General features: G+C 49.7%; 1 protein-coding gene across 1 annotated transcript in view; it reads left to right on the top strand.

Moving 5' to 3' along the window:
• The window catches only part of DSE (dermatan sulfate epimerase), a 60034-nt gene that overhangs the window by 27152 nt on the left and 17752 nt on the right, over window positions 1–15130 (top strand). The window contains exon 3 of the mRNA XM_075338331.1: window positions 9867–10120. Coding sequence (XP_075194446.1) covers window positions 9867–10120 — 254 coding nt within the window. The remainder of the gene's footprint in view (window positions 1–9866; window positions 10121–15130) is intronic.

Raw genomic sequence — 15130 nt, 5'->3', positions numbered from 1 at the left:
TAGTAAGTCGCTGTTATGATTGCTGCTTAGCTGTCAAACACAGCGACGCAGCAGCGATCATAACGTCGCTACATGTGCAGAGAGCAGGGAGCCGCGCACACTGCTTAGCGCTGGCTCCCTGCTCTCCTAGCTACAGTACACATCGGGTTAGTTAACCCGATGTGTACTGCAGCTACATGTGCAGAGCAGCGCACACTGCTTAGCGCTGGCTCCCTGTACTCCTAGCTACAGTACACATCGGGTTAATTAACCCGATGTGTACTGCATCTGCAGGGAGCAGGAGCTGGCACTGGCAGCGTGAGAGCGGCGGAGGCTGGTAACGAAGGTAAATATCGGGTAACCACCTTGGTTACCCGATTTTTACCCTGGTTACAGCTTACCGCAGCTGCCAGATGCCGGCTCCTGTTCTCTGCTCGCTTCATTTCGTCGCTCTCTCGCTGTCGCACACAGCGATCTGTGTGTCACAGCGGGAGAGCAACAATAAAAAAACGATCCAGGGCTGTGTGTAACGAGCAGCGATCTCACAGCAGGGGCCAGATCGCTGCTCAGTGCCACACACAGCGAGATCGCTAATGAGGTCACTGTTGCGTCACCAAAACCGTGACGTAGCAGCGATTTCGGTAGCGATCTCGCTATGTGTAAAGCACCCCTAAGACCGCAGGTGAGTTCCCATAATCTGTGCCAACAAAATCCCCACGCTCAGATTTTATGCAAGGGTACATTTCTTTACTGGTAAACATCTCAATGACACACGCAGCTGGCTTAACAGCACACATAACCAGGGTTTGCTATCCGGGTCTCTAACTTCGGACACACGGCACAGAACACAAAAAAACAGCAATGATATACAAGAATTCTGTCGCTGGCTTGCCCTATGGGTTACATTACCAGTCCAAAACATAAGGAGGGAGGGCTCCCACGTAGCAGGCCTGGACTCCGGGTAAACAGTGGCGACTCCAAGGGAGAGAGATGGGAAGATCTTCAGCCCTCTCAACAGAGGACTAGCTTACAGTCTCTTGGTATGGAGGAAGGAGACGGTCGTGAGGTCCCTTGAGTCCAGTATCACGTCTGCAGCAGTTCTGGCAACCCCTCACACTTCAGCGATGAGGGCAGTCTGAGGCAGATCTGTTCAGGTCCAACTCCAGAAGCTCAGTGACCTTCTTTCCCGCACTTTTTCTGTACAACCACTCCCTGTGGGAGGGGATCAGATTTTACAGTGTTCGCCTCTCTAGCAATTTCAGCACTTGTCCACCAGGTGGCAGCACCATCCTGTGTAATGTCAGTCTCCATGTCCTTTTCACTCACAAAACAGTCAGTGCTGCTCGCCTCGTTAGGCTATGTGCGCACGTTGCATAAATACATGTTGTAGCGCAGCGTAACTGCATGCGTCCTGCGTCCCCTGCACAGTCTATGGAGATTGTGCAGGGGCCGTGCGCACGTGGCATCTTAGAGCGCAGCGCTTCGGCTGCTGCCCGAAGCGCTGCGTTCTAAGAAGTGGCATGTCACTACTTCCGTGCGCTTTGCCGGCAGCTCCTGCTCTGTCTATGGCAGGAGCTGCAGGCAGAGCGCATGGAATCTGCTTTTTTTTTTTTTTTCTTTCTCTACGGACATTTTCTGCAGCGATTTGAAGTGCACGTGTGCTCTTCAGATCGCTGCAGAAATTTCTGCAGGGCTAGTACCACTGAAAGGTTGGCAGTCCCTGTCAACATTCACAGGTTCTAAGGCAGCGAGGACTGAGGCTGTGGCAGCGGGAGGCTGAGAAGCGGACCATACATACTGGTCCCTATAAGGCTATGTGCGCACGTTGCGTATTAGCCCTGCAGAAATTTCTGCAGCGATCTGAAGAGCACATGTGCGCTTTAGATCGCTGCAGAAATGTCCGTAGTGAGCGCCGATTCCATGCGCTCTGCCTGCAGCTCCTCCCATAGACAGAGCAGGAGCTGCTGGCAAAGCGCAGGAAAGAAGTGACATGTCACTTCTTTTTGCGCAGCGCTTCGGCAGTAGCCGAAGCGCTGCGCTCTTAGATGCCACGTGCGCACGGCCCCTGCACAATCTCCATAGACTGTGCAGGGGCCGCAGGACGCATGCAGTTACGCTGCGCTACAAAGCGCAGCGTAACTGCATGTTTTTACGCAACGTGCGCACATAGCCTAAGACTGCCCGGGAGGAACCCCGGCAGTGGTGCGGGTAGTACGCCGCAGAGGTTGATTTCCCTCCACTCTATCACCGGTTACTCTCTCTATCTCCGTCAGTTCCCAAGAGGGAGAGCCAGTCTGCGCAGGCGGGTAATCAGTCCCGGAGTCAACAATGTCACTATGCTGATTAATGTCAATGGTGTCCGTCATGTCAGCAGTGTCCTCCTCACCGGGTACTATGGTCAGGGAGTCAGGCTGGGATCGGCAGGGGCGCAACATATTCTGGTGCGAGATTTGCCGCTATCTTCGCCCCGGACCCTGTACACATGACCATCGGGGTAGGGGCGCTCAACTACCCGATAGACTTCAGCTTCCCACTTAGCTCGGAGTTTTCCTTGAGGCTTCTTAATACGAACCAGCTGTCCTACTTCTAAGGGTTCTTCCTGTACGGGGAGCTGGTCAGCATGTCTCTGGCCCCGGATTTGTTGGCCTACCAGTCTGTATACAGTTTCCATCTTCTGACGATGAGTGTGTAGCCAGGATGGATAGATACCACTGGTATCTTTTCAGGACTGGTCGGGTTTAGGTCATGGACCCATTTTCCTGGGCGGCCAAAGAGAAGGGTGTGTAGGGTAAAGCCCATCACGGAGTGGACTTGATTGTTGTAGGCCCACACTAGATCCGGGAGGAATTGGGGCCATTCGTCTTTCTTGTCATCGGCTAAGGTGTGGATCAACTGGAGTAGAGTCCGATTTAAAGCGCTCACACGCACCATTCCCCTGTGGGTGGTAAGGGGTGGTTCTGGACTTCTGGATCCCATACATCCGATGCAGCTCCTCGATAATTTGACCTTCAAAACAAGCCCCCTGATCAGAGTGCAACCTCTCCGGACACCCATAGACCTGGATAAACTGTCGACAGATGGCCCGCGCAGCTGACTCGGCAGTCTGATCTTTGGTAGCAACAGCAACTGCGAATTTTGTGACATGGTCTACCATAACCATACAGTATTGGTAGCCACCACTCGCCGTCCCAATCGACAGGTAGTCCACCATCAACAGCTCAAGGGGCCGGGATGTCTCAACTATTTGGATAGGTGAACGCTGCTCAGCGAACTTGTAAAGCTCACAGGTGCGACAGGCTTGGCAAACATCTTCAACCAGCTTGCGGCGTCCGGGACAGTAGATTGACTGTTGGATCCACCGGAAGGTCTTGTCTATTCCAAAGTGGCCGTTCCTCTTGTGTGCTTCTCCCACCATCTCACGGGCCATTTGAGCCGGCACTACAACCTGTAGGCACTCCTCCAGCATGTGGGATAGGAAGATCCTCCGGTATAGCACTCCTTTTCTCAGAATCAGATAATCCCATTGGCTGAGCAGGGTCAGGGTACTGGTGGACAGTCGGGACCGCGTGTCAGAGGACGTCTTCTGCTGCTGCTTCACCCATTGTTTGAGTAGGGCACATTCAGCATTCCGGTCCTGGATTGTGCACCATTCCTGTGGGGACCCTACTGGAGTGCCAGCCTCATCCACAGCATACTGGCGGCAATCCATCATCTGCCGGGCTAGTCTTGCGAAGTCAGGCATCTCGTCTCCTTCTAGCTCTTCGTCCCGGTCCTTAGTGGGCGAGGGGGATGTCCTTCTGGACAGGCTGTCCGCATTCTGATTTTCAGTCCCAGCTCTATATTTAATCTTGTAGTTAAACTTGGAGAGCCGAGCCATCCATCGCTGCTCCATAGCCCCAAGTTTCGCATTTTCTAAGTGGGCCAAAGGGTTGTTATCAGTCAGGACTAATACTTCTGTCCCCGGCAGATATCCGGCAAATTTCTCAGTCATTGTCCACATCAAGGCCAACAGCTCCAGCCGCAATGAACTGTAATTAGTGGGATTCTTTTCACCTTCATGTAGGGACCTGCTGGCATAGGCTACAACACGTTCCTGGCCTTCTTGTACCTGTGAGAGTACTGCCCCCAGACCCTGTAGGCTGGCGTCAGTATGTAATTGAAAGGGCAGGGTGTAATCTGCATATGCCAGGATGGGGGACGACGTTAAGGCACCTTTTAGAGCTTGGAAGGACTCTTCTTGGGTAGGTCCCCAATTGATGAGGCGTCCTCTGGGACTGTTGGTGGTTCCTCGAAGCAGGTCGTGCAGTGGTGCGGCAAGCCGGGCGAAGTTCTTGATGAACCAGCGGTAGTAGCCTGCCAGTCCCAGGAAAGCCCTGACCTCCTTGACAGTTGTGGGCTGGGGCCAGTCCCGTACGGCGGCTATTTTCTCCGGCGATGGTTGTACACCTTCGGCCGAGATCCTGTGGCCCAGGTAATCGATCTCCTGCTGTAGAAGACGGCACTTGCTGGGTTTCAACTTCAAGCCATGTTCCCTTAACCTCTGGAACACGCGGCCCAGCATCTGTAGATGTTCTTCGAACGTGGCTGAATAGACCACAATGTCATCGAGGTAGATGAGGGTGAAATTGAAGTCTCCCAAGCAGCGCTCCATCAGCCTCTGGAAAGTTTCCGGCGCGTTTTTCAGGCCGAAGGGCATCCTGTCAAACTCTTACAGGCCCATGGGTAGGATGAAAGCGGTCTTTTCTCTGTCCTTTTCGCTCATTGGTACCTGCCAATAGCCACTGGCCAGATCCAGGGAGGAAAAGTACTTGGCTTTCTTCAGAGCAGTCAGGGATTCTTCGATCCTCGGCAAAGGGTATGAGTCCCGGATGGTGCAAGCATTCAGGCGGCGATAGTCCACACAGAACCTCAGGGATCCGTCTTTCTTTTTAACTATTACCACCGGTGCAGCCCAGGGGCTCTGGCTCTCTCGTACCACTCCGGCATGGAGCATGGAATTCAGGAGGCTTTTCACTTCCTGGTATCGCTGGGGTGGTATCTGCCGGTATCTCTCACGGATAGGAGAAGCGTTACCTGTAGGGATCTCGTGTTGGATACTGGTGGTGCATCCAAAGTCTGTGTCATGCCGGGCAAAGGACGCCTGGTGTTGCTGTAGTAGTTTTTCCACCTGGGAAACTTCCTGTTTAGAGTATTGGAATGTATCCAGCTCACACTTTTCTCTAGCAGCTCCTTTCCAGCTTCAGTGTCATCTGTGGCAGTGGCCATGGCGGAGACAGTCACTGTCCAGTCTCCCTCTGTCGATGGGGCAAACTGGAGGGGGCCCCTGGGATTCACCTCTGTGGGTAGGGCGTAGACTCTGGCGAGCTGCGTCCCAGCTTCTAGATCGACGCCTACACTAGCCGTATTGCTCAGATGGACAGGGATCCTTCCCCTCCTCACGACAGCCAGAGTACGAGCGACTAATGGGTTCAGTTTTCCCTCCCTCCGGGGTTCGCGGCTCAATCAGTACCTCCACGCCTTCAAGCGGTCTTGTGGTGCTAAGGGGTAGCGAGATAATTGTCTCCTTTTCAGCCGGTAAGGTGATCCTAGTGTGGCGAGGCACGGTGATAGTGGCTATGGGCCGTTTTTCCTCTGCCATTTGCTGTAGGCTGCAGGCCCGAACCACTCTTCGGAATGCTCGGCGGGTGGCCCCGTGTGTGGTAACTTCCTGCCAGTACTTGGGTCCCCGCTTGGTAAACAATACCAAGTCCAGGTCTTTCAGGATGTTCATCCCAATAATCATGGGCGTTTCCAAACCGAAGCCTTCTTTGACCACGATTATCCCCCTCTTCCCGAGGTCCTGTCAACACATTTCGGTGTTCATCCAAGCTACTCCCGTTACTGGAATGGGTAGATTATTGGCCGCTTTGATCTTGATGACGGTATTCGGGTCATAGACAGCCCGTGGTTGTAGATATTTCTCGTAAAACTGCTCTGAGATGGTGGACACCTGGGATCCAGTATCCATTAGTCCTTGCACGGCAACTCCCTCTAGCATTACTTTCAGTATAGGGCTGTTTGATGCAAGCTTGCTCCTTTTTGTTGGCTCCTTTTTTTTTTTTTCTTTGGCCTTCCCGGTCGAGTGAGCCTCCTCAGCCGGGGTGTCTAGTTTAAAGGTGGCTGCTGTTGAGAGGCACGGCTTGGCGGTTCTAGTGAATAGACCTAGGGCTCCACCCGCTGTTTCGAGTGAAACTCCGCTTGCTGGGGTGTTTTGAGAGTCCATTCGATGGAACGGCTGCGGATCGGGTTGGAAGGAGTTCTGGGGGCAACGGTTTGCTCTGTGACGGGGATCACCAGATGTCCATCACTTTCCCATAGGCCGGCTAGGTTGCCGTCTCACTTGCCAATCTGCCTGACTGTCTAGTGTGAGCTGCAGCACCTGTTTCTGTAAGTCCGCCACCATCTGCTTCAGTTCCTCCGTGTCGCTGTTCGGAGTATTTGTACTGTACATGGATCTGCAAATAGCGGTATAAGTCTCTGTTCCCGTAACAGGTCCTTTAGAACGTTCTATGGCTTCTTGTTTAACCTCGGCAAACGTAAGGGCTGGATTCATCCGGAGTAAGTCCTGCAATGAGCGGTTGAGATAAGGATCTCTCAGTCCTATTACAAATTGGTCCCTCAGCACCAGGTCGCGGGAGAATGTACCAGCTAGATGTTCTCCATTTTGCAGGCTTGTTCCAGCAGTACTTGGAGGGCGTTCGCATATTGGGGAATGTCCTCCCACTCAAGCTGTGTACGCTGGAAGAACATGTAGCGCAGTGTTCCCAGGTATCTGGTCGGCCCATAGGTGTTCTCTAGCACCCGTATCAAGTCATCTAATGTACGCTGGCCCCTAACCGTCTCCAGTCTGACTGTCGTCCATGTCTCCCCCCCCTAACGTCAGCATAGCCATTTCCGCTAAGGTCTTAGGGTCAGCATTATACATTTCCCCCACTATCCTAAGTTGTTCCGCCCATTCAGGTACAGGGTAATTCCGTCCATTAAACTTGCTCACTTGATTTACAATAGACGCCGGAGGAGCTGTCTGACTATAAGCTACCACCGGGAGGGGATTTTGCTGGTCACAGATCCTGCCGACTACGCCAGATGAAGTGGCCGCGGGTAAGACTGCGGCTGAGTTCCCATAATCTGCGCCAACAAAATCCCCACGCTCAGATTTATGCAAGGGTACATTTCTTTACTGGTAAACATAACCAGGGTTTGCTATCCGGGTCTCTAACTTCGGATACACGGCACAGAACACAAAAAAACAGCAATGATAAACAAGAATTCTGTCCCTGACTTGCCCTATGGGTTACATTACCAGTCCAAAACACAAGGAGGGAGGGCTCCCACGTAGCAGGCCTGGACTCCGGGTAAACAGCGGCGACTCCAAGGGAGAGAGATGGGAAGATCTTCAGCCCTCTCAACAGAGGACTAGCTTACAGTCTCTTGGTATGGAGGAAGGAGACGGTCGTGAGGTCCCTTGAGTCCAGTATCACGTCTGCAGCAGTTCTGGCAACCCCTCACACTTCAGCGATGAGAGCAGTCCGAGGCAGATCTGTTCAGGTCCAACTCCAGAAGCTCAGTGACTTTCCCGCACTTTTTCTGTACAACCACTCCCTGTGGGAGGGGATCAGATTTTACAGCGTTCGCCTCTCTAGCAATTTCAGCACTTGTCCACCAGGTGGCAGCACCATCCTGTGTAATGTCAGTCTCCATGTCCTTTTCACTCACAAAACAGTCAGAGCTGCTCGCCTTGTTACACTACTATGACAACAATCGGCTCACGACTGCGACGCCAATGGAGGTGGGTGAGTATTTTTACCTTGGCGGGCATTTATATGGCTGTCACATTTTGACAACGCCATTTAAGGGGTTAACAGGTGTGGATGGAACGCGGATCCACTCGTGCTTGCGAGGCGCACATGCCAGCTGTTCAAATCGGCTGACATATGCGCGGATCGCTACTGCTTAGGACATAATTTTACTGCCTGCGGTCGTTAAGGGGTTAATCCTGCAAATTTTCCACATTTTTAATTGCTCTTGAATTTTTCAGTAGTGCAGATGCCTATTGTGATCTGTACAGACTAACATAGCACATGTGCTTCTGCCTTCATGCCTGGCACAGATGTTCGGAATAATGCCACATGGGTGTTAACCTTTTATCTCTTAGTTTATGAGCTACTGGAGATGTTTTACGGGATTTCATATGGAAATGTAGTTCTTGTTGGATCATGCTTAAATCCATTTAGATATTGGGTTTTTCATTTATTCAAAATAGCTTCATGGATATTCTACAAAAGTGACTTGAATGGGGTGTTTATCTTATGTTTTTTCTTACATGTTTTGTCTTATTACTTTTTTTTTTTTTTTTTTTTTTTTTTTTTTTTTTTTATTGCTATTTGGTGGAAAATTTAATGAGAAGGGTTGGTCAGTTGAGTTTTAATTGCCTGACTCTGTACTTGTGGGAGATAATCGGCTATTTCCCATTTTAAATTGGCCAAATTTCACCACTTAGTGAATGGAAACCCCTGATATACAAGCTGATTGGAACTTTGTTACACGGGGTGATGGCTCTGTGCCCATACAGCATAATGTTGAGGATGTGCTACCATTCCTCTGGATGATGTGTTGCTATTGGATTAGAAAAACACCTACATACTTCAAATGCTGGCATAGGTGGTACAGTGGTATCTGGGGGACACCCAGCCGGCATGGGGGTAACATTGGGCCGCCTAATGTGCAGTCCATGGTGTCTCCCCATTGGCTTCTATTTTGCCTTTTTCATCTGGTTTTTCTCTGCTGCTCGCGGAGAGTGGGAGGTCACAAAACCACAAGTATGCAGCCACATGCCAACTAGACATGCATGGACTCGCTCAAAACAAGTGAATTGAGTGAGGTCAAACATGCCTTGTTAGAATGTAGCCGGAAGTATGCAGGTTGCATACTTGCACTCATATGACCTTCCACTTTTGCTTCTGGCATGGGAAAATCAAAAGTGTACAGTGCATGTGCTGTGAGAATTCAGAAATCTGCAGTCACTCTAGCTGACTGCAGGCTTCTGAATAATCACAGCGTGCGCACGGCACGGTTTAAGGATTTGCTAGTCACGATAATGGACAGTAATGCAGGCACAAGGGTGGCTTTTTTTTTTCTTGTTTACACTTATGGCCACCTTCTGACTAAAGGGTTTGCCCTTGCTCAATTCATTTTAATTGAGCGAGGCAGTGCAGGCCTAGTCGAATGTGATTACATGTGTGCAAATCGCATGCCTGCGGATTCGTGACCTCCCACTCGCTGCTGGCACCAGAGAATCCTGACAGCGTGCAGTGCATGCGTTGTGAGAATTCAGAAGCCTGCAGCCACATGGGACACTGACTTTATTTTCAGCTCAATTGGAGCACTTGCCACCAAAACGGTCAGCAGCCTCTGTGGCACTGACTAGTGAAGTCAGCAGTGTAATCAGCTGACCTGATCATGCTGCTGACATCGCCCTGACCCAGAAGTGTTGGCAGTCTTGGCATGAATTATATTCGCGACTGACATGATTATAATTGATCACAAGGAGCCAGCGTATTGCACCTTCTCTGAGCCGGCTGAGGGGGTGCAAATGCAGCCTCCAGGGAGACACCAGGAGTACATGAGGTAGCCCAGCCACGGCTTCCTGCCACCTACACCAGAAGCATCAACTGCAGACTAATATGTGGTGGTGTGGGTTTTTTTTTGTCAGCTTCCTAATAAATGGTGACACTGGACCTAGGAGATGGAAGCTTTGGTTCAGTGCATTTACACTTAGTAGCAAATCTTGTGTGTACTTTGCATAGCTGTATTACTTATGTACGTTTTTATGTGTTCTTGTATTACAGGTTGGTGAAGGACGCCCCATGGGATGAGGTTCCCCTGGCACACTCCCTTGTAGGCTTTGCCACCGCTTATGACTTCTTGTACAACTCTCTTTCTAGACACCAGAAAGAGAAGTTTCTTGAAGTAATTGCAAATGCTTCAGGGAACATGTATGAGACCTCTTACAGGAGAGGGTGGGGATTTCAGTATCTTCACAATCATCAGCCTACTAACTGTGTGGCCTTGCTGACGGGAAGCTTGGTCATGATGAATCAAGGTAAGCTTTAGAAGGTGAATAACTTATAGGGATATTCCCCTCTCCAAGATTTTACCCAATATATAGTAGATGTAATAACAAGATTAACAAATGCCTCCAATTAGAAATGTAGTATAGTTCTCCTGATTTAGCCATGTCTCTTATCTCCTGTGAAGAAACTGGGCCAGTTTCTCGTCCCTCCATGAACCTATTGCAAAGGAGTGCGAATGGAGCCCTGCTCTAGTGTGCCATAGTGCCACTTTGTCCATGGGGCTGATACATCTGTGCTGTAATCTGACAATTCATTAGGCTTGTGTGCATGTTGTGTTTTTTTTTTTTTTTTTTTTTTTTTTCTTGCATTTTGGTTGCATTTTAAACTTCACCATGTCATTGACAAAATGCATGCGTTTTGCTTCTCGTGCAAAGTCTGAGAAGTCAAAATTTCCATCCACAGGTTGCTTTTTTTTCGGCAGCGTTTTGTTTGCCAAATATTTCTCAATTGTTGCTTTTTTTTTTTTTTTTTTTTTTTTTTTTTTTTTTTTACACGCAACATGTCACTACTTCATTGCGTTTTGGTTGCATTTTCCACCCAATGAAATGAGGTGTCAAAACGCAACCAAAATGTTTAGCTGTGCGTTTTGGATACTCTTGTCAACAAAAACGCAGGTCTCTTTGTCAGTCTGTCGGTCTCTCCCTTTCCTTCACACTCACCGATCACCAGCGCGGCTGTCACGCTGCTCCCGTGGCTTTTCCTGCTTCTGAAAGTGCCTGCCGCTTAGGCTACTTTACCACTTCAGTCGTTTCAAATCTGCCAGGTCGTCGTTACAACAGATCAGTCATTTTTAGCTGTCGACTGACGCAACGGATGAGTTATTTCACAGGATTCCTTTCCTTTCCACCACTGGATTCCGTCGCACAACGGATTACGGTGGAATCCAGCACCATAGACAGCCATTATACCTCTTGACGGATTGCGACGGAATCCTGTGCAGTGAGTTGTTTTTTTTTGTTTTTTTTTGTTTTGTTGTTGCTCCAAAAAACGTTTAGTGTCAATTCTTTCCGCCTGATGGTCAGTCACTCCACGACTGGTCCGTCCTGTGGCGGCTGCAATGCAAGGCCATCAGTTGCAACCCCTTATTAATACAAGTCTATGGGGGAAAAACTGAATCCTGCAAAATATTTTTCAGGATATCGTATTTTCTCAAGGCGACGGATTGTGACTGATGGAAAGACTGAAGTGTGAAAGTAGCCTTATTAGGCTCATCTCATTCACTTCATCTGCTCATTAGGCTCATCTCATATTCACTGGCTCCCCTGCCAACTGGCGCCTATAATTGGTTGCAGTCTGACAGCTGTCACTCAGCGTTGGGGTGTGTCTGACTGCAACCAATCACAGCCGCTGGTGGGCAGGTCTAGATCTTGCAGTACAGTAAATAATTAAGAAAAAAAACTGGCGTGCAGCTCCTCCCCCAAATCCCCTCCCAACCCCCAAAAATGATACCCAGCCAAGATAAAATCTCTCAGCTTCTGGCTGGTATTCTCAGACTGGGGAGGCCTATCGTTTTTAGGCTGCCATATCAGCCAGCAGCCACCCGGAATTGCTGCATCTATTAGATGCGATAGCCCTGTGACCTTACCAGACTCATACCAATTACCCTGGTGTGGTGGCAATCGGGGTAATAAGGAGTTAATGGCAGCCCATAGCTGCCACTAAGTCCTAGGTTAATCATGGCAGGTATCGGAGAGAGACACACACACACACACACACACACACACACACACACACACACACACACACACACACACACGATTATTCTGTAGGTGAAAGTAAATAAACACACCCAAAAAATCCTTTATATAGAATAAAGACCAAAAAACAAATCCCCTTTCACCACTTTATTAACCTCCAAACACCCTTCCAGGTCTGACGTAATCCACACGAGGTCCCACGACGCTTTCAGCTCTGCTACATTGGAAGCTCACAGCGAGAGGCCATAGAGCATAACCGCTCTCTGTGAGCTCCACACAGTAGCTGAAGTGAGTTGCGCTATCAGCATTGATGTCAGTCAGGTTTTCTGCGGCCACAGCTGGAGTTCTCCACCTGTGACTGCAAATCACCCGAGTGACTTAAGTGAGCTGGTAGATCGGGACATCACTCATGTGTTTTGCGGTCACAGATGAGTCCTTCAGCTGTTACCACAAATTGGGCCGCGACGCAGAGCCGCACAATGAGAATGAACTCTGGTGTAACTCTGAAGTCACAGCTGCGGGCCCCGCACTACTACCTGTGTCGTGGCACTGACCTCATAGGTTCACCCGAGTTCATTCTCATGGCATGGCTCTGTCTGTCAGCGGGCAGTCATGCTATTTATTAAATTCTATCCTATCATTTTATTTCTCCTTTAAAAACGCACTGTCTAAAACGCATCTCAAACGCATCGTAAATGCATGTGTTTTTACCGTGTAGTGTTTTTTTGTTTGTTTTTTTTTTTTTTTTTATTTGGTCAAATAGTGTTTTACATGTGTCAAGAGTCTGCCAGAGGGTGCATTTTTGTTGTCAAACCAGAACGCAGCGTGCTGATATAGCCTTAGGCTATGGGCCCATGGGACAATGTACTCGCAGATATATCCGCAGGTTTCCCGCAGCAGCTGCCTGGAATCTGCAGCTATCCGTTGCTGTGGGATTCCAGTCAAATATCTGCGGTAAACCTGCGGACATTTGTGCGACTTACCTGTGGAAGTCCCGGCCTCTATCTCCGTAGTGAAGGGCTGGGAATTCCACAGATATTTCCGCATGAATAATTGACATGCAGTTACGTGCGGCTGTGGGACATCCGCAGCATGTTCTGCAGCCGCACATACCGCAGCATGGACAGCACTCCCCAAATCCCATAGGATAACATGGGGTGTGTCTGTACTTGCGGATTTATTTAGCAAATCCAGATAAGTCCACAGGTTTTCCGCTGCAAAATCCACGGGTACAGAGTCCCGTGGGCACATAGCCTTAAGCTGTTTTATCCAGAATTCTGGGGTTAAAAAATAAGTTACAATACTCCTGCAGAATTGGGAAGTTGTGCAATAAGACTTTTGTCATTTTCACACCAGATGTAGGTAGCACTTCTAAATGAACACCTGAAGTAATGCTGATTCTGTAGCACATCGGCAGTGCCCAGCGAACCCGCTTACTTCTGATGGGTCTGCAGAGTTTGTTCACACTTTAATGTTTTGAAGCATTTGATGCTCTGTAAAAATTGTAAGAATTAAAAGCAGTGTGTGTGTGTGACAGTGTAAGGGGGAGCGGGGTACCCTGAGTAGTAGCATCTTGATAATGGTTGAGGTGAGTACTGAATAACTCACAAGAATATTGACCTTTCCTAATAGCATGAATAGACGGGATTTGATTGGATGTACATTATATTTGGGAGGTTGTAAAGAATAAATCTTTCTCGCACATGACTGCAGGACCAGACAGTACAATGTTAGGATAGGTTGGAAGCTTACCGTATTTTTCGGACTATAAGACGCACCGGACCATAAGACGCACCCTGGTTTTAGAGAAGGAAAATAGGAAAATAAAATTTTAAGCAAAAAAAATGTGGTCATGACACACTGTTATGGGGCGAGGATCTGCTGCTGACACTATTATGGGGGTAATATCCCCAAATTCTCTACTAAGGTACCCCATCCTGGTAATGATCCTCCTGCCTTGTGTATATATTTATGTCCCTCATCCTGGTATAGCTCCATCTTGCTATATACTGCATCCTGGTATGTGCTCCCATCCTGCTTATATACCCCCATCATCCTGCCCATATACCCCCATCCTGCCCATATACCCCCATCATCCTGCCTATATACCCCCATCATCCTGCTATATGCCATCATCCTGTTCATATACTCCCATCATCCTGGTATATGGCCCCATCCTGCTCATATACCCCCATCCTGCGGCACACACAAAAAATAAACGTTTACACTCACCTTTCCTCGTTCCACGCAGCGTCGCTCCGCCTCCTGTCTGTGCCGGCAGTGCTGTGTTGAGCCGGCCACGTTCCCTGCAGCACTGCAATGTCCTCCAGTGTGCCGGCGCGGCTGTGAAGACACAGGTGCGCACAGCGATGACGTCATCGCTGTGAACCCCGCTAGTCTCCTGTCCACACAGCGCGGCCGGCAGACTGGAGGACATTGCGACGCTGCAGGGGAACGGTGAGTACATTGATTCACTGCTCCCCGCGCTGATGATGATGATGACGACGACGACGCTGCTGCTGCTCGGGGCAGTGAATACAGCCGCACATGATCACTCCAGGCTGTAGTTGCCAGAGGTGATCACGACCGGCTGTTAATTATGCGCGTGACCCCGCCCACCTATCAGGCCTAGCTTCAGTGCTGAGATGGGTGGGAGGATGGGCGTGCATATGTAATGAGCAGGCTCACGTGGTCACGGCAGGTGCTGCTGCTGCCTGCTCGTGCCCCCGATGACCCGGTCCACCGCAGCACCCTCATTCCCCGCAGCCATGCCCTACATTCAGACCATTAGACGCACCCCCCACTTTCCCCCAACATTTTGGGGAAAAAAAGTGCATCTTATGGTCCGAAACATACGGTATATCACTGCCCACATATTTGTAGATTTGCAGTCGTTAACTTGCATTGCTTAGACAGGACGACCTCCTTTTTGCAGTGCACAAATGATCGTTATTGGATCAGTCAGTGTGCATAGACTGTCATTGTTCTTGGCTGTGTAAGGTTACCGTCTCACTAAACGACATACCAGCGATTCCGACCACGATACGACCTGGTCAGGATCGCTGGTACGTCGCTACAGGGTCGCTAGTGAGCTGTCAGATCTTCCACGATGCAGCAACGATACGGCAGTCGCTGGGACCCTGTCACATAGCACGATTCAAATCTTGATTAGTAACATAGGCGTGCATCTACATCTACATTGCCTTTACCGCGCCCCCTCTGCTCCGATTGGTCGTAACTTCATTGTGACTGGGTGGCCTTGCCTTTAGAGAAGGCAACATA

Source organism: Anomaloglossus baeobatrachus, chromosome 3, assembly GCF_048569485.1.
Source record: "Anomaloglossus baeobatrachus isolate aAnoBae1 chromosome 3, aAnoBae1.hap1, whole genome shotgun sequence".
Taxonomy (NCBI): Eukaryota; Metazoa; Chordata; class Amphibia; order Anura; family Aromobatidae; genus Anomaloglossus; species Anomaloglossus baeobatrachus.
Note: the sequence above shows the minus strand (reverse complement) of the source record. Positions and strands in the feature narration are given on the sequence as shown.